This window comes from Rhynchophorus ferrugineus, unplaced genomic scaffold, assembly GCF_030347505.1.
Source record: "Rhynchophorus ferrugineus isolate W39M unplaced genomic scaffold, kcgeb_rfMv2 rfM2, whole genome shotgun sequence".
NCBI lineage: Eukaryota > Metazoa > Arthropoda > Insecta > Coleoptera > Curculionidae > Rhynchophorus > Rhynchophorus ferrugineus.
In genome coordinates, this window is record NW_027472581.1 from 32,971,353 (window position 1) to 32,997,136 (window position 25,784).

The 25,784-nt window shown below is 31.4% G+C and overlaps 2 protein-coding genes across 4 annotated transcripts in view; one reads left to right on the top strand and one right to left on the bottom strand.

The window, feature by feature from the left end:
* Window positions 1-25,784, top strand: part of LOC143190637 (disks large 1 tumor suppressor protein) — a 308,341-nt gene that overhangs the window by 222,168 nt on the left and 60,389 nt on the right. The gene's annotated exons all lie outside the window — the stretch shown is intronic.
* LOC143190635 (uncharacterized) overlaps window positions 1-25,784 on the bottom strand; it is a 56,316-nt gene that overhangs the window by 13,451 nt on the left and 17,081 nt on the right. The window contains exons 2-4 of the mRNA XM_076395114.1: window positions 13,076-13,142; window positions 10,806-10,913; window positions 2,108-2,245 (exon numbers count right to left, since the gene is read on the bottom strand). Of these exons, the coding sequence (XP_076251229.1) occupies window positions 2,108-2,245; window positions 10,806-10,913; window positions 13,076-13,142 (313 nt within the window). The remainder of the gene's footprint in view (window positions 1-2,107; window positions 2,246-10,805; window positions 10,914-13,075; window positions 13,143-25,784) is intronic.

A 25,784-nucleotide genomic window follows, 5' to 3' on the forward strand; every position in this document is an offset into this window, starting at 1 on the left:
CGGCCTTTTTTCGACGATTTCATCCTTGAAGCGGCCCAATAACGCTATGTAATAGTCGCTGTTGACGGCCTTTTTCAAAGTAGTCAATGCAAATTATTCCATGCGCATCCCAAAATACAGAGGCTGTAATCTTGCCAGCCGACTGTAGCGTTTTCCCACGCTTTGAAGCGTGTTCATCGTGTGCAGTCCACTTGAATGACTGTCGATTGGACTTCGGAGTGAAATGATGGAGCCACGTTTCATCCATTATCACATATCGATACAAAAACTTGGGTTCATTACGCTTGATCCACTGCTTCAACCACTGCTCCTAATCATCAACTCGTCGTTGTTTTTGGTCAAAAGCGCGGCACCCACTTTGCACAGAGCTTTCTCATACCCAAATATTCGTGAATGATATGATGTACACGTTCAGTTGATATCTTTAGAGTGTCTGCTATATCATTCAATTTTCTATTTACGGTCATTCAGAATCATTTTGTGGATTTTTTAAATGTTTTCGTCGGTAACAACCTCTTTTGGGCGTCCACTGCGTTCACCGTCTTCGGTGCTCATTTCACCACGTCTAAACTTAGCGTGCTAATCCTTGATGGTTGATTTTCCTGGGGCAGTGTCCGGAAACTCGGCATCAAACCAAATTTTTGCTTCAACTATATTTTTTCCCTTCAAAAAGCAATATTTTATCAACACACAAAATTCCTTTTTATCCATTTTTTTAATAGTAACAAAAGTTGCTTCACTTAAAACCCTATAATTTACAAACTAATGATCCGGCAGCTGTCAAATTTATACACGCATCTTTTGAGGTTTAGGGCTAACAAAAAAAATATATGGATTTATTTCTAGTACCGCCATCTATGTGTCAGGCCGGGGACTTTTTAATTGATCTGTTATACCTACCATCCACACCGCATTCGTGAATTCCATTAATTTCTTTTGATGTTACCGACACTCTACGGATTGCAAGCGAATGCCAACAAATCTTCTTTGGCCGTCGTCAAACCGTCCAAACAGAAATAGAAATATCCTGCAAACCCGTTCGTTGGCTTTCGTTTGCCCGGTCTGTACGCAGCATATGCACAGTAAGAAAAAGTTTAATGCGTAGACGTCTCAATCACACCGGGAATTGATATGTGTAGATAAAGGACAATCAATATGCCGATCCCACTCAACGGATAGATAAACTTTGTTCGGCATTTCTCATCACCAACCATCATCTATTTCAAAATTGGATTGGAAAATTGGGCAACTTTGTTGCAATCCAGAGTTATTCACATATGGAAATTCGGTGCATTACTTTTGTTTTTTGGTTTAATTCCTGATGATGTTTTTTTGGTATGAGGGTTGACCTCTTAAGCCATTTTTTATTTTATCCACATTTTCGATGCTGTGAATCAGAATCATATATAATATTAACATTTTCGCCGCCTGATTTTCTTTTCCTTCATAATCGAGGAAATGGTCTAATATATAGCGTATTTGTTCTTTCATGGTGTGCATCTTTGACATGAATGAAAAATGGAGTCAATTATCCACAAAACTGTAATTAATGTTTTTATTACAGTACGCTAGCTTTCTAATACATGTAGTATAAGCCGATATTAAAGTGACTTATTCGAAAACTAAGAGATTTCTTATTTACTTTGGATCTAATATTAAGTTGAAAGCGGTAATTGTGTAAAATTATTTTAAAATGTACAATATTGTGTTACATGTGGAAATACCTCAAAACCTAAATGAAAATCGGTGAGTACCTGGTATATTTGTCAAATTAGTTCAGATGCTCCCTGAATGCAAGTGTTCGCTATAAAAAAATTGAATTTAAAAAGCCCTTCGTACTAATTCGCCGTCTTAATATAGAACAAAACAAACCTAATTACTAAACCGTACGGAACCTCACTAGTAACTTTAGACAGAATAAAGCATGGTGCATTTTAGACGTTAAGTTAAACTACGTGAGTGGTGTTTATTACTGGCGTTCAGCGCTATGGTTCTACAAAGCGAAGCCTAAAAGCACACTAACATCAGGTGGGCCTAATCCAGGGCACTCTCCCTCTACCTCTCTCTCTCTCTCTCTCTCCCACCCCGTTTCCATATTTTATCTTACCTTCGATCTCGTTCAGCGGCGGGAAACCCTCGAATCCCTCCGATATGCCAATTGGATAAATTGGATATTGAATGGAAATGTCGGCGACGGAAAATCGGTGACTGATGCTCGGCGCTTTCCCCCCGACGGTGTTAACTCCTTGAACAAGTCAGAGACGGGATCGCTTCGTTTATTTTGCAAAATCATCCGTTGCTATTCATTCGTTGCAACCTCATTTTATTTTTCATGTGATTCGTCCTTGTTTTATTACTTTCAGGCAAATGCTAGGCTAATGCACTTGTCGTTTTATTAATATTGTTTTTTGTAATATTGTTTTTATTAATAACATATTTACTGTTAAGGGTAAATAGTAAAAAAAAATTAAAAATGTAAATTATTTTATGAAGTTCATACATTAGGTGCTTGTATGTATTCTGATCAGTTTTTCAGTGGAAAAAGTCATTTATTGATTACAATGGTACAGTATATATTAATTTAACTATTTCCCATCACTTTCTACAACTTTTTCAAATCTTTCTAGCAGCATGATGATATCGTGTCGAAGAACGATATAGCATTGATCTTAACAAGTGATAATCAGAAAGCCTTTTATCTGGTGAGAACGCTGGATGTGGTAAAATTTTCCACTCAAGCTGATACAAAGAGTATTCACAACTCTTGAAACGCGTGGCTGACCACTATCATGCATGAGGATGATTGCATATGTTACTCGCTAGTCCTAATCTTTTTGGTAACAATACATCATTCATTTGTTTGGCGGCTTAAACTACAACACGACTTACTGGCACTTAAAACTTTTCCTTTTTCGCTTTTCTGTTGAAATGACTGGATCTCCTGAATAACTTTTTGAAGTTGGAGTTGTCGTAGTAGTAGATCGTACTTTGGCCATCACAATATGCCTCAGGAAGCTCTTCTTTTTTTAGTTTGGTAACTAATGAAATCGTGATGTTCACACGGTCCGAAATTAAATTTTCACTCTATTCGTATGGCAGCTATTTTTTGGTCTCCGGGATGTTTCCCATCCCATTTAAACTGTCTCAAACCAAGCTGTCGGAACGCTCTTTAAAAGTTTGTGTTGGGTTATTAATAAATCAATAATGACAATAAGTCTTGCAATAAATCTCTATCTTCTAACTTTCTTTATCTATGAGGTTATTAGTGATCATTAAAATCCACACTTTTAAATAGTTGGATCCGGTAATTGGGATGTGACGGTGGAAGGTCATCATATGTTTCCAAAAGATTTTGATTGACTTCGGCAGGAGATTTATTCAAATCAAACAACAAAAGTAATGAACATCGAAAATGTAATTTTGAGCATTCTACAATTAACAACAGCTGTATGCATTAGTTAATTCAATAATATCTATTGGAAATCTATTACTTTATGTGGATAAATTTAAAAATTATTAAATTTAACATTTGAGTTCGGTTGTTTAACATTTGTTTACATTTATACTTCGTATGTTCACCTATATATATGTTACTCATCAAAATACATACAAGCCTCTAGTTCTTGAAATACAGGGCTTACTTTGATTTGCAAATAATTATTGTTTTCAAGGCGAATGAAATGAGTAGAGGAATGTATGTGTTGAGTTTATTTAATATTCCTGCTAGACTTAGACAAAATTATAGGAAATTGATTATTTAACGAATGTGGACACATTTTTAAATTGTATATGACTATGATATAAATGATGATAAAAAATGTGTCTTATAATAACACCAAAAAGGGCTCATGCACCATGTATAGTACGACAAGTTGTACTACAGATTGGATAGAAAATCAGTCAATCGCTTAATATGTGAGACACACTTAAACGATGTTAAAATTTGTTGGTGGTGAACATTATGTGTTGAGTTTATTTAATATTCCTGCTAAACTTACACAAAATTATTAGAATTTGATTATTTAATGAATATAGACAAATTTTTTGAATCGTATATGACTATGATAAAAATTATGATAAAAAATGTGTCTACCAAAAAGGGCTCATGCACCATTTAATTTATAGTACGACAAGTTGTACTACAGATTGGATAGAAAATCAGTCAGTCGCTCAGTACGCGAGACACACTTAAACGATGTTAAAATTAGTTGGTGGTGAACATTATGTGTTGAGTTTATTTAATATTCCTGCTAAACTTAGACAAAATTATTAGAATTTGATTATTTAATGAATATAGACATATTTTTTGAATTGTATATGACTATGATAAAAATGGTGATAAAAAATGTGTCTTATAATAACACCAAAAAGGGCTCATGCATCATGTAATTTATAGTACGAGAAGTTGTACTACAGATTGGATAGAAAATCAGTCAGTCGCTCATTATGTGAGACAGACTTAAACGATGTTAAAATTTGTTGGTGGTGGACATTATATGTATAGTTTATTTAATATTCCTACTAGACTCAGACAAAATTACTGGAAATTGATTATTTAACGAATGTGGACACATTTTTTAAATTGTATATGACTATGATAAAAATGATGATAAAAAATGTGTCTTATAATAACACCAAAGAGGGCTCATGCACCATGTAATTTATAGTACGACAAGTTGTACTACAGATTGGATAGAAAATCAGTCAGTCGCTCACTATGTGAGACAGACTTAAACGATTTTAAAATTTGTTGGTGGTGAACATTATGTGTTAAGTTTATTTAATATTCCTACTAGACTCAGACAAAATTACTGGAAATTGATTATTTAACGAATGTGGACACATTTTTTAAATTGTATATGACTATGATAAAAATGATGATAAAAAATGTGTCTTATAATAACACCAAAAAGGGCTCATGCATCATGTAATTTATAGTACGACAAGTTGTACTACAGATTGGATAGAAAATCAGTCAGTCGCTCAGTATGCGAGACACACTTAAACGATGTTAAAATTTGTTGGTGGTGAACATTATATGTATAGTTTATTTAATATTCCTACTAGACTCAGACAAAATTACTGGAAATTGATTATTTAACGAATGTGGACACATTTTTTAAATTGTATATGACTATGATAAAAATGATGATAAAAAATGTGTCTTATAATAACACCAAAAAGGGCTCATGCACCATGTAATTTATAGTACGACAAGTTGTACTACAGATTGGATAGAAAATCAGTCAGTCGCTCATTATGTGAGACAGACTTAAACGATGTTAAAATTTGTTGGTGGTGAACATTATGTGTTGAATTTATTTAATATTCCTACTAGACTCAGACAAAATTACTGGAAATTGATTATTTAACGAATGTGGACACATTTTTTAAATTGTATATGACTATGATAAAAATGATGATAAAAAATGTGTCTTATAATAACACCAAAAAGGGCTCATGCACCATGTAATTTATAGTACGACAAGTTGTACTACAGATTGGATAGAAAATCAGTCAGTCGCTCAGTATGCGAGACACACTTAAACGATGTTAAAATTTGTTGGTGGTGAACATTATGTGTTGAGTCTATTTAATATTCCTACTAGATTCAGACAAAATTACTGGAAATTAATTATTTAACGAATGTGGACACATTTTTTAAATTGTATATGACTATGATAAAAATGATGATAAAAAATGTGTCTTATAATAACACCAAAAAGGGCTCATGCACCATGTAATTTATAGTACGAGAAGTTGTTCTACAGATTGGATAGAAAATCAGTCAGTCGCTCATTATGTGAGACAGACTTAAACGATGTTAAAATTTGTTGGTGGTGAACATTATATGTATAGTTTATTTAATATTCCTACTAGACTCAGACAAAATTACTGGAAATTGATTATTTAACGAATGTGGACACATTTTTTAAATTGTATATGACTATGATAAAAATGATGATAAAAAATGTGTCTTATAATAACACCAAAAAGGGCTCATGCACCATGTAATTTATAGTACGACAAGTTGTACAACAGATTGGATAGAAAATCAGTCAGTCGCTCAGTATGCGAGACACACTTAAACGATGTTAAAATTTGTTGGTGGTGAACATTATGTGTTGAGTTTATTTAATATTCCTACTAGATTCAGACAAAATTACTGGAAATTGATTATTTAACGAATGTGGACACATTTTTTAAATTGTATATGACTATGATAAAAATGATGATAAAAAATGTGTCTTATAATAACACCAAAAAGGGCTCATGCACCATGTAATTTATAGTACGACAAGTTGTACTACAGATTGGATAGAAAATCAGTCAGTCGCTCAGTATGCGAGACACACTTAAACGATGTTAAAATTTGTTGGTGGTGAACATTATGTGTTGAGTTTATTTAATATTCCTACTAGATTCAGACAAAATTACTGGAAATTTATTATTTAACGAATGTGGACACATTTTTTAAATTGTATATGACTATGATAAAAATGATGATAAAAAATGTGTCTTATAATAACACCAAAAAGGGCTCATGCACGATGTAATTTATAGTACGACAAGTTGTACTACAGATTGGATAGAAAATCAGTCAATCGCTCATTATGTGAGACAGACTTAAACGATGTTAAAACTTGTTGGTGGTGAACATTATATGTATAGTTTATTTAATATTCCTACTAGACTCAGACAAAATTACTGGAAATTGATTATTTAACGAATGTGGACACATTTTTTAAATTGTATATGACTATGATAAAAATGATGATAAAAAATGTGTCTTATAATAACACCAAAAAGGGCTCATGCACCATGTAATTTATAGTACGACAAGTTGTACTACAGATTGGATAGAAAATCAGTCAGTCGCTCATTATGTGAGACAGACTTAAACGATGTTAAAATTAGTTGGTGGTGAACATTATGTGTTGAATTTATTTAATATTCCTACTAGACTCAGACAAAATTACTGGAAATTGATTATTTAACGAATGTGGACACATTTTTTAAATTGTATATGACTATGATAAAAATGATGATAAAAAATGTGTCTTATAATAACACCAAAAAGGGCTCATGCACCATGTAATTTATAGTACGACAAGTTGTACTACAGATTGGATAGAAAATCAGTCAGTCGCTCAGTATGCGAGACACACTTAAACGATATTAAAATTTGTTGGTGGTGAACATTATGTGTTGAGTCTATTTAATATTCCTACTAGATTCAGACAAAATTACTGGAAATTAATTATTTAACGAATATGGACACATTTTTTAAATTGTATATGACTATGATAAAAATGATGATAAAAAATGTGTCTTATAATAACACCAAAAAGGGCTCATGCACCATGTAATTTATAGTACGAGAAGTTGTTCTACAGATTGGATAGAAAATCAGTCAGTCGCTCATTATGTGAGACAGACTTAAACGATGTTAAAATTTGTTGGTGGTGAACATTATATGTATAGTTTATTTAATATTCCTACTAGACTCAGACAAAATTACTGGAAATTGATTATTTAACGAATGTGGACACATTTTTTAAATTGTATATGACTATGATAAAAATGATGATAAAAAATGTGTCTTATAATAACACCAAAAAGGGCTCATGCACCATGTAATTTATAGTACGACAAGTTGTACTACAGATTGGATAGAAAATCAGTCAGTCGCTCAGTATGCGAGACACACTTAAACGATGTTAAAATTTGTTGGTGGTGAACATTATGTGTTGAGTTTATTTAATATTCCTACTAGATTCAGACAAAATTACTGGAAATTGATTATTTAACGAATGTGGACACATTTTTTAAATTGTATATGACTATGATAAAAATGATGATAAAAAATGTGTCTTATAATAACACCAAAAAGGGCTCATGCACCACGTAATTTATAGTACGACAAGTTGTACAACAGATTGGATAGAAAATCAGTCAGTCGCTCAGTATGCGAGACACACTTAAACGATGTTAAAATTTGTTGGTGGTGAACATTATGTGTTGAGTTTATTTAATATTCCTACTAGATTCAGACAAAATTACTGGAAATTGATTATTTAACGAATGTGGACACATTTTTTAAATTGTATATGACTATGATAAAAATGATGATAAAAAATGTGTCTTATAATAACACCAAAAAGGGCTCATGCACCATGTAATTTATAGTACGACAAGTTGTACTACAGATTGGATAGAAAATCAGTCAGTCGCTCATTATGTGAGACAGACTTAAACGATGTTAAAACTTGTTGGTGGTGAACATTATATGTATAGTTTATTTAATATTCCTACTAGACTCAGACAAAATTACTGGAAATTGATTATTTAACGAATGTGGACACATTTTTTAAATTGTATATGACTATGATAAAAATGATGATAAAAAATGTGTCTTATAATAACACCAAAAAGGGCTCATGCACCATGTAATTTATAGTACGACAAGTTGTACTACAGATTGGATAGAAAATCAGTCAATCGCTTAGTATGTGAGACACACTTAAACGATGTTAAAATTTGTTGGCGGTGAACATTTGTAGTACTATACAAAGCGTACGATTGTGTGCAGATGGAGCAATAAGTCACCTATTGTATCAAAACAATATATAGCGGCGATAGTCGTCGTTTTATTAGATGAAATATTAAAACTTAAAATGTACGATTAATTTCCATATTATTAGACAATTTTGATAACTATTTACGGTTAACTGCAAATATTTGGCGATTTATTGTATATTAAACGCGGTTAACAATTTGTTTACCAAACCAAACCATTCGACCGAGTCGTACGATTTGTTGAGTGATAATGCCACAGATTATGCAATTATCCTTTTGACGGTCCAATCGACTTAATTGTACAACTTGTCGTGCTACAAGGTGCATAGTGTGTGGGCTATTTAAGCGCATACATGGTAAAAGATTCTTGGTTTTTGAAAAATCTACTGTGATTTTAATGGAATCAGTTGCTACAACAATTTCCAGATTGGTAATCATATTCAGTAGGCCTTTTTTGATTTTACAACTTTCGCTTATTGTGAATTAACTTACTTATTTTATATTGTAGAATTTTAGTAAAATTATGCAAATTCTTGAATACCCTCAGAAGACATAACATTTTTCGATGAGCAACAAAAAATTACTTCGCCCGAATAAGACACGAAGTAATAATTTCACTAGCATCTCTGTTATTACTTTTTAAATTCATGTCATTTGGTGAAATACTCTACATTCAATATCCGTCTAGTATTAAATTGATGGCAATACTTGTGGAATAAATTGTATAAGTACTAATATAAAGTTGTGTTTCCATAATGCCATTGAGTATTATATTTCACATATATTCTTTTTTATGTGTTCTTGTATTCACAGAAGTCGAGATAGCGTAGTTTGGTTTGTCACCCTTAAATATATATCTATTTGAATCTGTTTAAAATTCGAAATTAATTATTAACAAACGAGGCATAATCGACAAATTGACACAATTATTACGACGACAATATTTATTTAAATTAGAACAAATACTTTAAAAGATCTGTTAAAGGTAGAGGATGAAGCATGTTATCATGGTAAATTTACATATTCAAGAATTGTCCTAAATAGTCGTTATGCAGATCCTCAAGTTAAATGTCGTACATACAATATTTTATTCTGTTGTGTGCAAAAGTAAATTTTAGAAATTTTTTCATGATTTCAAAGCAAATTTATTCATATACATTTCAAACCATAATGAATCATGACATTCATTTCACATCATGTCACATTTCAAGTAAAGCCATAACTCCGTTATTGTTGAACTTCAATAATTATATTTTCACAGTAATATCTGAAAATCTGCCATAAAATTTGCAGTAACCCTGCACTGCCGCCTGTTCCCCTTTTCATATTTTTCAAAAGAGAAAATGCACAGTATGACGAAAATGACCTTCTGCATTCTCCAATTATAACTGAATAAACGAATGACACTAACTCTATATCCAAAATATTCTAAGGACTGTTACTGAATGAGTATAACTAAAAATAATGTGATATTTAATAATGAAAAATATATAATTGTAGTAACAAATTTGAAATTTAACAAAATTTTCCTAATTAAAAGAAGTGACAAAAATTTGTTGTCAACAAGATACAATATTGAAAGTGCTTCAGTATTGAACAATTCCTGTAAATATTTTGAATGAAAGTTTTAATGGTTTACGAACCCTATATCAAATAAAATAAGACATTGGAGGGAGACTGAAAATTAAGATCGTTTTATTAATGTTTCTCTCATAATCTTCATTAATACTTTCGTAGTCAGTAGGTCTGGGCCAAAGTTTTACGCAAGTCGTTTTAGTATCTCCAATTTCCGATCTTTTCGATCCCTGAATAAATATCAGCGGCTTTGCATATACAAAGTCGATTTTGGAGTACGATTAATTGTTTAAAATAAAAATATTTCTGGTGTTTTAAAAACATTTGCTTTATTTAACTTTTATCAGATATTAAAATTCCATAGGACTGACAATTCGTGGGTACTTTATTTATAATAAAATACACCCGCGATTGAGCTTTTTGATGGATCTTTTAAAATGAGATAATCCGGATGAATTACAAAATTGCTGTTTTGCCTGATTTGGTCTTGACTAAACAGGGCATCAACTGGGATATGGATACCTGATGCTGGTATAATTTTAACATGCTGAAGTACTAAAATATGATTATTAAATTCATATTTAAATTACAACTATAATTGACTGGTAATTTTTTTAAAATTTATGTTGGTTGTATGCTTGCTTTATTACCTGTACTACGTAATGGTGATTTAGATTGGTCAAAATTAGAGTTAAAAAGGGAAGCTCCAACTGGATAATGGATACTGGACGATGGAGATGCTTTCAAGTCATCTGTCCCTAAAAATTATTAATATATATTAATAATGATTTGGCAATAACCCATGTGTTATCATTATTATTAGTCGCCTATGAATAACTTACAATAATATATTATTTAATTATAATTATAAATAGTTTTAATAGACAAAATATTACAGGTCGTGAAAATAGTGGTGTTTTTCGCGATATTTTCATCAAAAAATATATTTATATCATATTGCAGAATTTCTGGTTTTTTCTTATACTCAAAAAACCACGACATCATTTTGAATTAAATAAGACAATTAAAATCGAATTTGAAATTCTTTTAAGGCTCATTCTAGAATTAGAACTAGAATTAGAATTAGAAGAAAAATATTCCGAAGATTGAAATATGTGCAATCAATATCCAAAGGGGACTGTTCTGGAACCATTCCGTGGCGCTGACATCGCTCATTTATGCTGACTTAGTATCTGATTGTTGCACAGAGATTTGATATTGGATTTAACGTCACCAAGAGTGCAGTGGTGAATTAAATGTGTTCATTTAAATCTACTAGCCTATCTAGTAGCGAATTTTAGGGACTCGGATGTTCAATAAAAGCTATATAATTGGCTATAAAGTTGGGCGAAAACAGTAGAATTTAAAAGATCATTACCTGCAAACTGGTAGCTGTAGGTACATATAAATATTAACACCAAATAGTATTTCTACAACTGTAAGCTATCCTGGTAAGGATTGACAGGGTCCGGATATTTCGGAAAAAATATTTGGGCCGTCAGATGAGATGAGTCCTACACTTACTATATCTATATATAGTAGATATATGAACATATATATTCTATCCAAGGAGAATTACTTTGAATGAAATGTGAAGTTGAAAAAATAAATTACTCAATAATATTTTGTTTCAAAAGTCTTGCCATCTCTTTGGACTGTTTCAATGCAATGCAAAAGATTTAAGCAAAGCGTTAGAATAAGTGAATACATATTGAGAAAAATAAGGATATATAGCCTGTCAATTGGAGCTAACATGGGAAAGTAATTGTCATTGGAAACAGCTGAAACAATCCTGCAAATTGAAATAAAAAATGTTATGACAGACCATTCAATGAATATGTATAGATTAAGTAATAAACTATATCGAATTAAATAAAGATAGTTTAGCTTACTATAGCAAATAAGAATTTGAATTCTTAGTTCAGATATTTCATTATATATTCCTAACACTTTTCCACTTTGATAGAGACACCCTAAACATTGCTTTTAAATTAAAACAGCTTCACCAAGCGACGAAAATAATTTTCTTCGCAATTTATTCATGATATGCGGGGATTAAAATAGTCACTTGATGCCAAATCAGGGTTGTACGGAAGATGATGTGTCAATTCCAGCTTTTGATCAGCCAAATAGGTCGATATTTGAGATGAAAGATGATTCTTCATTTCCGTTTCTTTTTTGATGTTGCACGAAGCCCATTTGTTAAACAAATTGTTGGGTACCATTCAGAATTAAGTACGTACGCTCATTCATTTTTTGTCAGATTTGACTCATCTTTGCTTTGATTGCTGATTCCTTTGGGACTCATACGCTAAATAACATAAACACAGCTTTTAATACTGCAAGATGGTAACATTTTTTTCCGCAATTGACATGAGCAAATGAACAAATATCCAATTCGGTGGATCTAATTTACGAATTAACTCCATTTCTTCAGTGACACAACATTTTTAAGTCGCTTTAAACACCACAAGTTGTGTTTAAATGTCAAAAAATCAGGAAGAAGGAATCGACAAAATAGAGCCTAATGTCACTCAGTATTGCAAAGTTTCAAAATATAAATAGAAATCCTCGTACGTATATTCCTGACAAAAAAAAATTAAATCTGTAGATAAATATATGAAGCTAATTTAAATTATTAGGGCGTCAATAAATATTTTTGGGAAACGTAATTATAGAATCAATTACTGATATTACTTTCTATCTATCTCATTAATTCTTTAATCATTAATGTTATTTATTTATTAGTTCAAAACAAAATGCTATATAATTCTTTAACAATATTTGAGGTGACAGCAAATAGATTTCATTAAAGGCAAATTTAGTAGAAATTTGAATTTAATTTGTCGCCTTGATTAATGATCACGATGATCAACGAATGCCGTATGGAGTGAAAGCCATTAATCATAATTTTTAATACCTGCGGTTTGGTCTTTTTTCATCGGTAGCGGATTGGTTGCGGATTGCAGCACGGAGAGTAACGCCAACTGAAAAATAAATTTCTGCTGTAATGATTGTTTTGCGAGCAAGCGAAGTAATTTGCAGTCGTTTCACCCTTGATACATAATGATTTCGTGCAGTTTTTTTTTCATTTTTATGCAAAAATATTGAAACAAAAGAGAAACATCTCGCCATTGTTTTGATATTGTAGCTATATAGTTGCCTCTCTTGTTAATATTTACAAATTTATACAATTTTCTTTATTTATTAATATATTATTACTAGACATTGTTGACTAACTTACTATTCGTCTCATGGCTCAAATTCTTACTATTCGTCTCATTCGTCAAATGGCTTAGCGAAAATTTTGCCTCCCTTTTTGAAGAAAACGGGGACACTTAGGAACGGCGTGGACGTGAAATTTGGCGCCGTTAAAGCTTATATCGGTGAGGAATTTTTAGGTCTAATATTTTTATGTAATGCGCTACAAATAAATATATTCCAATAAATAAAAAAACGCCCAAATCAAGCAACTAGGAGCAGCCGTCAGATCGGTGAGACAAAATATATAAACAAACACGGTGGGTAGTCGTGCGAGCTAAGAGTTTAACTCACACGCTAACAATAACGTGTTTGGATCGAATCTCACTGGAGACAAAGTTATTTTTTAAGTTTATAACATGAAATAAAGAATAGTGTTCGTTAAAATTAAGCTAATATTTGTTTTTTTAAATATGAAACGATATTTAAACGTAAAGTGAGTGATTAAAACATTATTAAACTAATTTATATTAAGCAATGTTTTGTGTTACTTTCGCTTATTCCCTTATTGTTGGAATTATTAAAAAGTTATGTCAAGTTTGAATAAAGACAATTAAGAATAGTATAGTCACATTGAGTTATATTTTCCTTTTTTTGCAGTGGAGGAATTTAAATGTGCTTTATTGGAACGTATATACAGCTGTGAAAGAAAAACGACATATGTGATTCGTGACATCGTAGATTAACAGAATTCGAGAATAACAAGAATGGTCCGTTTTCTTTGCTTGCAAGAAAAAAATCATTGTCCTAAAGCTAATTCTAAAGGTTTTAAAGATTTTTCTGTAAACTTTAGTGGTATTTATTTCTGATTAATTTCAGGTTTCATTAGTAAAAAACATTACTTAACACAAAGCACAAACCGAATATTGCAGCTAATAAATACGTTAATTTGTGCATCAAAAGTTAAAATGAATATTGCATAGAATATTATCAGTTATCAAATAGTTTCATTGAATTTTAATTGAGACATATGGAACCTAAGATAAAGTAGAAAGCAATGCATAAATGAAAGCCATAGAAGAAACTAAATATGAGCTGTCTACAAGGGCCAGAGTGAAGAGTGATATAAATAAAAAAAAGCAATACAATTTTATTTAAAAATTTAGATAAAGAAAGTATTATTTTAATCAGCCTGGAGTATTTATTGTTTTTGTTATATATATTTTAGGTCACAAACATCGATAAAAAATTAGGACTACATTATGAAATAAATATTATGATTTAAAATTAAATTAACTGCAAAATTTGCATAGATAGGACACATAGTTAATTTAATGATTGTAAATACATTCCCTTAATGTACATCTCTAAATTGTAAAAATAAATTACCTAATTTTGTTCTTGTTTTAATATGCATTTTAAAGTGAAATATAAAAAAAATCAAAATTGTTTTATTCATATATTCTCTATTTTAATATATTATTTCGTTTATTTATTTTTCCATACTTATGTTTATAATATAAAGGTAAAGAAAGATAATGTGTATACTTTAATTTGATGCTTTGAAGTTTTTATGGTTCTGAAAATACTCTTACTTATGATACTTTTTATAACGTTCAGGGGCGTCTTAATTTACACTTACTAACACTTTGTTGATTATTGAAAGTTAATGGAAAAAAAATATTTAATTTAGTCTTGTTTAAAAATTGTTAGTGAGTGTTAGTTCTTGAAATAGCTTGCATTATTACAATATGTTTTAATATACAGACATTTATTATTTTAATATTATATATCAATAAAAATTTCTGACATTATATTAAAAATACTGTGAAAGCAATTTTTAGTAACATATCATTTTTAAATTAATCATTTTAGTCTATTATGTGAGAAACATGATTAAATTAATAAATTGTGGTCGAATTTCCACCACAGGGCGATCACTAGTAAAAGTTAATAGCACTTTTCAGTTTTTCTACTCTTTAATACACTTCGCTATACCACAATACAAGATCACACCCTTTGGTTCTTTTGAGTCTGTATCCTAGTTCAGTGTATCAAAATGTTACAGCACTTCGGCGTTAACCATCACTGGTGACTTCATCATTTACTTTTTGTGGGGAACTGTTCTTACAGGATCTAGGTAATACTACAATACTTCTCAGAAATTTATTTTGAAATACTTGTATTATGTTGATATTACTTCTTGTAGAACATAATTGAATTCCATAAATCCATATAGGTTTTAGTATTTGCTTATACATCAACCATATATTATGTGCGGATAATTTAGATTTTCATCTAGATAACCAACCTATTTTTTGTATTTTAATTCATGAGATTAAATATTAATGAGATCTTTTTTTAATATACTCCTTCTAACGATGTTTTGCATCAATATTCATTTCACCACAAGGAAGTGTACCAGGACCAATGCTTTATCTACTCGACGCTTGTGATATACTACAAATGGAGAATATTACGACGGCTACATTTGCTGATGATACTGCGATTATAGCTGTCAGAGACAATAGTGAATAAGCCTCACGAAACTTTCAACAGGCAAGAGACAATATAAATAATTGGACACAAGCTCGGAAAATAACAATTAATTAAAGTAAATCTGTACATGTGCAGTTCACCTATAAACAAACCGTACAAGCACCAATAACATTAAATAATACTATCATTCCATATAGCAACAACGCTAAATATCTCGGAATGAATTTTGATGCAAAAGTTCGCTGGAAGGAACATATAAAGAAGAAAAGAAAAAAACTGGTATTGAAATATAGAAAAATGTACTGGCTAATTGGAAGAAAATCGCAATTACATCGCAGTATATAATAAATTGCTATTATATAAGCAAATACGAAAACCTATATGGATATACGGAGTTCAATTATGGGGATGTTCTGTAAAGGGTAAGATAAATAAAATACAAATTTTTCAGAACAAAGTCTTGAGAGGTATTGTGGGCGCACCCAAATACTATAGGACTGATTATCTACATCGAGACCTTCAGATACCCACAGTCACTCAAGAAATCAAAAGAATTGCGAGGAGGCATGAGGACTCCACGCTCATGAGAATATTAAAATATTGCAGCTTTTGGATACCATTAGAACACGACACAGATTCAAAACAATCAAACCATCTGATCTTGTGTACTGTTGTGTAGTGAGGTGCATATAATAAAAAATACAGCAGTGACACATTATTTCACCAGAGACTGAGATAGGGCCGATGGGTCCTCCTAGTTTTATACCTAGATTTAAGTTATCATAAAGACAAATTGTAGGTTAGACGGAAAGAACTAGTAACAATGTAATAATAAAGAAAACATTTCAAGGTTAAATACTGGGATCAATGATGCATCTTTGCTGTGTGAGATAATATTATTATTCATATTTATTGATATATGAACAATATGTACTGATTTACGCTCGTTGAATTTTATTTCCATGTTTGGGTTAATTTATTTATATTAATTTTTGTGTGTTTCTTTCCGGTTTTCTGGTTGCTTCTTCGCTATTGTCTGCAATATCAAGCATCGCAGATTTATTAGCAAACGTAGCTATAGTAGCATTTTCTATTTGTGGTACATCACATGTTGAATTATATTATATGTAGTCGGTGAAGATCAAGACCCAAAACACTGCATTGCGGTTCTTCCTATTCTGTTTCTTTCATTGTTGAGTAAGCTTCGTTAGATATTAAAATCAAATGTATTAAATGTAAACATTTATTTCTTTGGATAGAACCAAATTGTTTGCACAAATTTACGTTTGTTGATTAGATTATAATATAAAAGTACAATGATATGCGAATATGGTGCGCTCACTTCTCTCATTCTAAATACATTAGAACAAATTGTCATATTGAATTATAGATGAGGGTTTGACAAACATTCTTCGATTGTAGGGTGAAATGAAACTTATTATTTTAACTTACTTTAAATAATAATTAACTGAATTAATTTAAATTTTAAATGAACCTTGTCCGTTGTTCATTATCCATTAACCCTTAACTGATACTACACGAAGGTGGTTTCAACACATCGCGATAGCACACACATATTGGCACAATTCGCAAAAATATAATTACTGAATACATAACACCGCATATTGCTTTGCACGTAATGGACTTATTTCAGCTGCATCCATTTTTTTTGTCATAACATGTTACATTTATTACTACATATTTCTTTCTTTCCCCCTTTCAGAATTTCAAAATATATCTTTCTCCCTCAAAACGCTTTTTCAAAATTAAAATATCTTTCGAATAGTTGGATAGCCGGATTACATAAAAAATATTTTTGTGAGGCTTCTTCGCTATTCGCTTCGCTTCGCGTATCATCAGCAAACGTAACCATCGTAATATTCTCCATTTGTGGTATATCACAAGTGTATAGTAGATAAATCATTGATCCCAATACACATCCTTGTGGTACACCTGCTTTAGCTTCTTTTATTGTATAGTAAGCTTCTTCTTGTTTGACTTTCTGGTTATAATGTATGATTTTAATAGTTCGGTGTGTTGTTTTGGTAGCATTTTCTGTAGTTTATGAACAAGGCTTTCATGCCAAACCTTATCGAAAGCTTGTGCTACATATAAGAATATAGCTGAGAAAACTTTTTTACTTTCGTAGGCTTTTTCAATAACATCTGTTATTCTGTGGACCTGGTCAATTGTTGACTGTTTGTTATTAAACCCAAACTGGTGTGTTGGTATTAGGTTTTTTCTCTCTATTATTCTCAACAGGAATTTTTCAAAAACCTTAGATATTATTGGCAGCAGTGATATATGTCTATAGGCTTTTATTTCGTTTAGTGAGTTCCCAGGTTTTGGGATCATTATAATATCCGCTATCTTCCAAATGCATGGGACATGTTTTAATCTAAATGCTGTATTGATCAAGCTGGTGAGTTTTATAATTCTCTTTCTTCGTAGTTTTTTTCAGTAATTCTCCTGTTATTAAATCGTAGCCTACTAAATTTCTCAGACGGTCATTTATGGTTTTGTTTTTAATTTCCAGTATTTTCCTTTTAATACTTTGGGTTATATTGTTTAAACTATTTTTATTTTCAGGTGTTCTCTTTTGTTGCCATTTTTTTTCGTAATTTACGTTTTTCAGCTACCATTTCCTTCACTTCTTTTAGATAATTAATTCCTTTAGTTATACTCTTAATTTCTGGAGTATTATTCCAAGCAGCTTGTTGAATATCTACTACGAATTTTTTTTCTTAAAGACGAACTTTTCTCTGACCAGGCAATCGCTGGATAGTACAGCTTTAAAAGTATCAAGGTGATACATTTTAAGTTGTAAAATCACTACACTTCCGTAGTAACAATTTCAAACAATTTATGTAAAGCTAGCTACAAAAAGAATCTCAAGAACTTTAGGTTTCACATGAATTTACACTAAAAAATTTAATGGGCCTAGTTTGCGTTTGTGAATTGCTGCTAAAACGAGTCATTTTAAAATTCAATTATTGTGGCCAGTGAAAAGTTTATTTACTACGACAATAATGTTCGAAAGGTATCGGGGTATAAACCCGAGGAAGCTTAACAAAGGAAGGCTAAAACTTTGAGGGGATTTGGAAAGAATTATTCATGATAAAATTAATTGTTTACAACTAATACAAATGAAGCCAGAATTAATTAATAGGAAAAGCATTGTCTTCTATCAAAAGAATACTAAAGTTGAAAGAGATTGGCTGAAAACCTTCTGTGCATCAACAGAAGCCCAAAAGAAGGTTCTGAAAATCGTCCTAGTTCGATTTTTCGTCCAAATATCTCAGAATATTTACAGTGACGGAATTATGATCTTACCAGAAAAAAATTCATTATCTATAAGCTTTATGAATTAAATATTATCAAATAAGAAACATTAAACTATGGACATTATATAACAACTAGTCATCGCTCAGTGGTCGAAATTCGCCTACAATTTATTAAGTTAATAATTTTAATATTATATGTTACTAAAACTTGTTTACACAGTATTCTCAGTATAACACCAGAAATGTATTTGATATATAACGTTAATTAAAATAATAAATATCTGTATAGCATATGTATAACATATTAAAATATCTATATCAAGACTGAACACTAACTAATTTTTTTTAAATGTAATTTAATTAAATCTATTATGATCTAATAGATAATTGAAATCTTCAAATATATGTGAACATAATATGAAATAATAAACTAAGTAATATATATTTGTATATTAAAATAGATAATATAACATATGAATGAAACAATTTTGAAATTGCAATTTGACTGAAATTTTGACTTATATATGAAATATAATTTTACATGAGTATGTCTTCTTAATCGCTTTTTATACAGACTTGTAATTAATAACTCTTTAATAGTCCCAACAATACGGGAATAACCGAAAATAATACAGAATCTTAAATAATACTGCTCAAAATCAAATAACATCGTTTAATAATGCTTTAATATATTTACTTTCGGTTTTAATTCGCTTCAAATGTAAAATATAAGGATTTTTTGTGATTTAAAATTGCCTGCGGGAATTTTGTGGTACAACGTCGGCACAAATAGACATATTAATAAGTGGAGAAAACCAAAAGGCGTGCTAAAATGGCCATTAAAACAGTAAGACGTCATATAAATTAGAATTATTCAACGAATTCTCGATATAAAATAATTTTATATTGTTAGATCAAGAACAAAAATCAGAAAAATTTTACGTTTAATTATTCAAATTATATTCACGCCCCAAGCGTAAAACACCAAATTTTCAATATTAAAATCGGAAACTGAAACTTTCTAAATGGATTGCAGGAAAGTTTCGCATTCTCCAAATAGTTCGCTTCGAATCTAAATACCACGTAACAAATGTCTCCGAGAACTTGTTTCAGGAGAGGGGATTATACGGATTTTTATATAATTTGAATATCATAAAGTATTTAGATATCATTGTATTGATTAGAATGTAATATTTGATCGTTGTTTTGTAACTAATAACTTAAGATGTGTTTTCGTTATCATATAACAGTTGCTGTTAACTGTATCAGGAATTTATTTAAAATATAACAAATTACATCTCTTATTTTGAAATTTTTTAACTTAGTGTGTAGTTCCAATTTTGATTGGTAAGAATTCGTATTTAATCTAAACAGAAATGGATGACATGAAACTGAATAAGATACTAGGAATAATATTCTAGAATATTTGAATTAGTTAGACTTAATAGATTAGAATGAACTCAAATATTTAAACTGGTTTAATTACTTAATTTAACGATGCAAATCTGTGTTGCAGTAATATTCACAGCAACATAGTGCACCACTGATACGATACTAGTTCTATAAAATATATTCTATAACGGGTTAATTGAAAAGTCCCCGACCTGACACATAGATGGCGCTACTAGAATTAAATCCACATGTTTTTTTAGTTAGCCCTAACCCTCAAAATATGCGTGTATAAATTTGACAGATGTTGGATCATTAGTTTGTGAATTTTCCGGAAACTGCCCCAGGACAATCAACCATCAAGGATTGGTATGCTAAGTTTAGACGTGGTGAAATGAGCACCGAAAACGGTGAACGCAGTGGATCCCCAAAAGAGGTTGTTACCGAAGAAACCATTAAAGAAATTCACAAAATTATTTTGAATGGACGTAAATTGAAATTAAATGAAATAGCAGACACTCTAAAGATATGTACACGTTCACATCATATCATTCACGAATACTTGGGTATGAGAAAGATCTGTGCAAAGTGGGTGCCACGCGAGCCCACTTTTGACCAAAAACAATGACGAGTTAATTATTCAGAACAGCGTTTGAAAATGATCAAGTGTAAAAAACCCAAGTTTTTGTGTTGATATGTGACAATGGATGAAACATGGCTCCATCACTTCACTCCAAAGTCCAATTGATAGTCATAAGAGTGGACTGCACGCGATGAACCCGTTCCAAAGCGTGGCAAAACGCAACAGTCGGCTGGCAATGTTTTCTAAGGCGTCTGTATTTTGAGATGTGCATAGAATAATTTTCATTGACTACCTTGTAAAAAGAAGGACCAATAACAGCGACTATTACATAGCGTTATTGGATCGTTCTTCAATTCATATTATTAAGTCACAGAACCAATGCTCTAGCCGAAGACTACTGAAATTAAAACGGAATTGGCGTCTCGTTAAAATCGATACTTACAAAGAATTTTACTACATTGCCCACGTTTAACCCGTTGGTCATTTCTTCAAGAGGAAGGTATTATATTATGTTCTAGGAAATTAATATTGCTTCTTTTAATATTTATATATTTTGTAGCCTACGTATACTAACAAAGAATTCTAGATCCGCTAATACATCATGGTCAAGCAACTCACGAAAGGAAGTATGTAGAGAGTAATGTTGGGACTGGCGATGAAAATCAGGAACATCAATAGCACTAGTTCAAGCAGTAGCTCTGAAATTGGAACATTATATATTCAACATGATGCAAAATTTCCAATAAGTCGCAAAACTGGATGCCCAACGGTTGCTTAATCCAGTGCTACAAATGCCAGATTTTTAGTGACTGCACTTCTAACACCAAGCTCACAATAGTCTGGTTAAAATTTCCAGTAGTATACGATTGAAGAAGCTGGAACAAATACAGAAGCTCTCCCCTAAAATGCCATAATATGGCAAAATTGCAGCAACAAAGAAGAAAGCAGACGCTACATTCTTTACCTTACACGGGTATGTGAGATACAGGGCAATTCCAAGCTCGTTATAATGAATCTTTTAGTTTATATCCAAGTTACAGGCGTTCGATATCCAGAACAATCAAACCATTCTAAAGAAAGCGCACTAGAAACTTTAAAACCCCGAATTATTGATCCTAAACCGCCCAGAGCCAGCTAACCAATGGAAAGGATGGCGCTCCAAGCATAAAGCGCAAATTCGTCTTGAGAATCCGACAAGGCAACGAAAGTTTAACACCCATACAACAACGACGTCATCAACTGGAACTATATCAGTAAAAGTCAACAGTAAAGGTAATAAGATGTTATCTCGGAACAGGTTCTTTAACTTTTATGTTACTTAAAAAAAACTTTTAACGATTTTTTCAATATTTAATGTTTCTGATTTAATGTTTTCAATATTAATGACATATCTTTAAGAGAAAATGTTAAAATTCCAATAGATTTTCAGAAAGTTGCTGGTTTACGAGCTTGAAGGAATCATAATTATTGATGAAAAAGCACAATGGGCATGATATTACAATAGATCTGAAAAAAAACTGTTTTATTTAACTCAATATATTATCTTTATATTTTTTAACTCCAATTTTATCAGCTTTGTACAATGCGTAATTTTTTTTATTTCGTATTTTTCAAATATTATACTAATAATAATATTAATTATATTAATAATTTATTATTAATAATAAACTAAATAACAAAATTTCACTACCAGTAAAATGATTATTGGAACCGCATGCAATAAACGAGAACTAAAGGAAAACAAAACGGCTCCTGGATAGAAAAAATGGATGGATATCGTCAAAATGCAACATTTCCATTTTCCGACACGTCGCCATTCTTTTATTGCAGCGGATTTTCTAGAAAACGTCTGCGGCTAGTTTTGCACTCGAATAAGACCGGAAACAATGAAAAAACTTTCTGAATGGTCGGGATCTGGGGAAATCTGACGAGAAGTTTCTTTCATACCTCCCACGCGTTGAAGACGTTAGATTAAGGGATGTGTTTTTAATTAAACATTCAGAACAGAAAAATAATTCATCAAAAATGTCATTGCAGTTTTTTTTGAGTCTCATGTTTAATTACCACTCATCATATTGTACAAGATTTTTGATATTTTAGTATCCTGTTTACTAACGGCAATGAACCACGGCCATCGACGTTAAGGCTACGGACTGGCGAGTGACCAATTTAAATATCATCCCAGAAGGCCTCACGTCTTACCCAGCCAGATTACTAGCCTGACTGGGATGATTTTCTTTGTCGGATTTTGGACTGTTGTCTTTTGGACAATCACAAACATAAATTTACACAATCATGCCCCAGCAGGATTCGAATTGGCCTTTTTGTCGGTTTCTTTGAATGTCTTTCTGTAAAATATTTATATTTGTGTCGTATTTTTATTACTATTATTTATTATTATTACTGTTATTGATTATTTTTTTACGAATTTTTGTCTTGTGTAATTCTCACAAACTTCTATTTCAATAATTGATCTCAATAGAACAAAACCATAATAACTAAATATCATTCGTACTATATTTTTGCTCCGGAATAATTACCAATTTATAAATAAAAGTTGACTTAATATCTTTGTAATTTACTTTTAACTATATTTATGTCAATTTGGGTTTCTCAATAAGCATGGAGCAATTGAACAAATGCATAGACTTGTTCACAAAATAAGTATGAACTTAAGCGCCAAAATATATTATCCAGCTGCTTTTCTAGACATATCTCAGGCTTTTGATAAAGATGATATGGGATTGCAATTTCTCCTTCATCCGGATTATAAGTTACTAAAATCGTACCTCACAAATCGTCATTTTACAGTAAAACAAAGCGATGAACATATCGAATTAGATGTAATATATTCAGGAGTTCCGCAAGGTGTACTGGGTCCAGTACTATGTCTTCTGTACACAGCTCATCTACCTTCAATAAAAATAACCACTGTGGGAACATACGTAGACGACACGGCAGTCCTAGTATATCATGAAGATCCAGCTGTAGCATCAATTAAACTACAAACACCCTAACTTAAATACAGATGTGGCTAAGAAGATGGCATATAAAAGCCAACGAAACAAAATTCAGTCCTATAACTTTTACGCTACGTAGGAGAGCATGTCCATCAGTCTATATCAATAATTGTCAACTCTTGTAAGCAAAGGATGCTAAATATCTTGGTATGCACCTAGATCGACGTCTAACTTGGAAGAAGCACATACTCGCCAAACGGAAACAATTTATACTTAAACTCTCCCAACAGTATTGGCTTATCGGGCGCAAATCCAACTTATCATTAGATAACAAGATATTATTGAATAAATCTATTCTAAAGCCTATTTGGTCATATGGAATCCAACTATGGGGAAACGCTAGCAAGTCAAATATATCCATCATACAACGGTTTCAAAATTAAATGTTGCGAGCCATTATCGATGCTCCGTAATATATTTCAAATGAAGTACTACAACGCGATATTCCTCTAGAACCAATAATTCAACGTTTTTGTGTGAAGTACTTCGAAAGAGTCTCAGTTTATCCCAATGTACTCGCTAATCAGCTAAATAGGCGAAGTGAGAGTGAAAGGCGTAGACTAAAACTTTTAACACCATCCAATCTAATTATTGGACATGTATATAGACTTTAAAATAAGCTTTAAAATAAGACTTTAATTAAAACAGTATTTCGTACAGAAGATCTCTCAATGAAGTGATCTTCTACATGCCTAGTATATATAATAAAAACATAACAAATACTTATTGCCCTCTCGGCAGATTGTGGAGCTACCAGAAGTAATAAAAAAACTATCTTTATGTCTTTCAAACTTGTTCAGTTGAGATTTCTCTAGTATCGACAATATGTAAAATGAGTCACTGACTGAGTGATTGGCTGAGTCAAACTCATCATTTGATTTAATTCTTAATTTTATATTTTACCACTACTGGCTTTAATATTTTTTCTTCTAGTCAAGTTATAATAATCATTATTTACATGTGTCATGTGTTAAAAACTTAGTAAAAATATTATCTTCTAATGAATATGAACACTCCGTCAATTCCACTCAGTCCATCTTATTCTGTTTAAGATTCATTTTAAGTAATTAATACGTTAATTTATAAAATAATTATCGAACAGTTTGAGTCTGTTTTTCTTTTGGAAATATTAATCGCACTCTCATCATCTGTCATTAGTTTGATCTTAAATCGTTAACACAAAACCGACAATTGAAATGTGATAGAATATCACCATAAGGAAGCTAAAAAACGTCTCATCGGCCTCCGCAACTGATTTTTGAAGTAAAACAGGAAAACTATTGCTTTTCGAAAATAAAACATGCAACATGTATATTCTAATTATTCTCACATTTAAAGGAAGGAAGAAAGAAATCCATGCACATTTAGGCGCCATATTTTAATATGTGGTCTATATATATATAGTATGTCTATAACTCCATTAATAACAATGTGCTTCATTGGTGTTTTTTTTTTCGAACTAAGTTTATTCTGGGAGCTCGGGAAACCAATACACTTCTGGAGAACTTTGAATATCGTTCACCAAATCTCGCTACAGTTAGCGACCGGCCACAGCCATCCTGAACATGGATAGCCAACTATATTTTCAGAATGGTTCTTGCTTATTGCGTCGTCAGTCCATACCGTCATGCAGGCCTATCAAAACTATTTTAA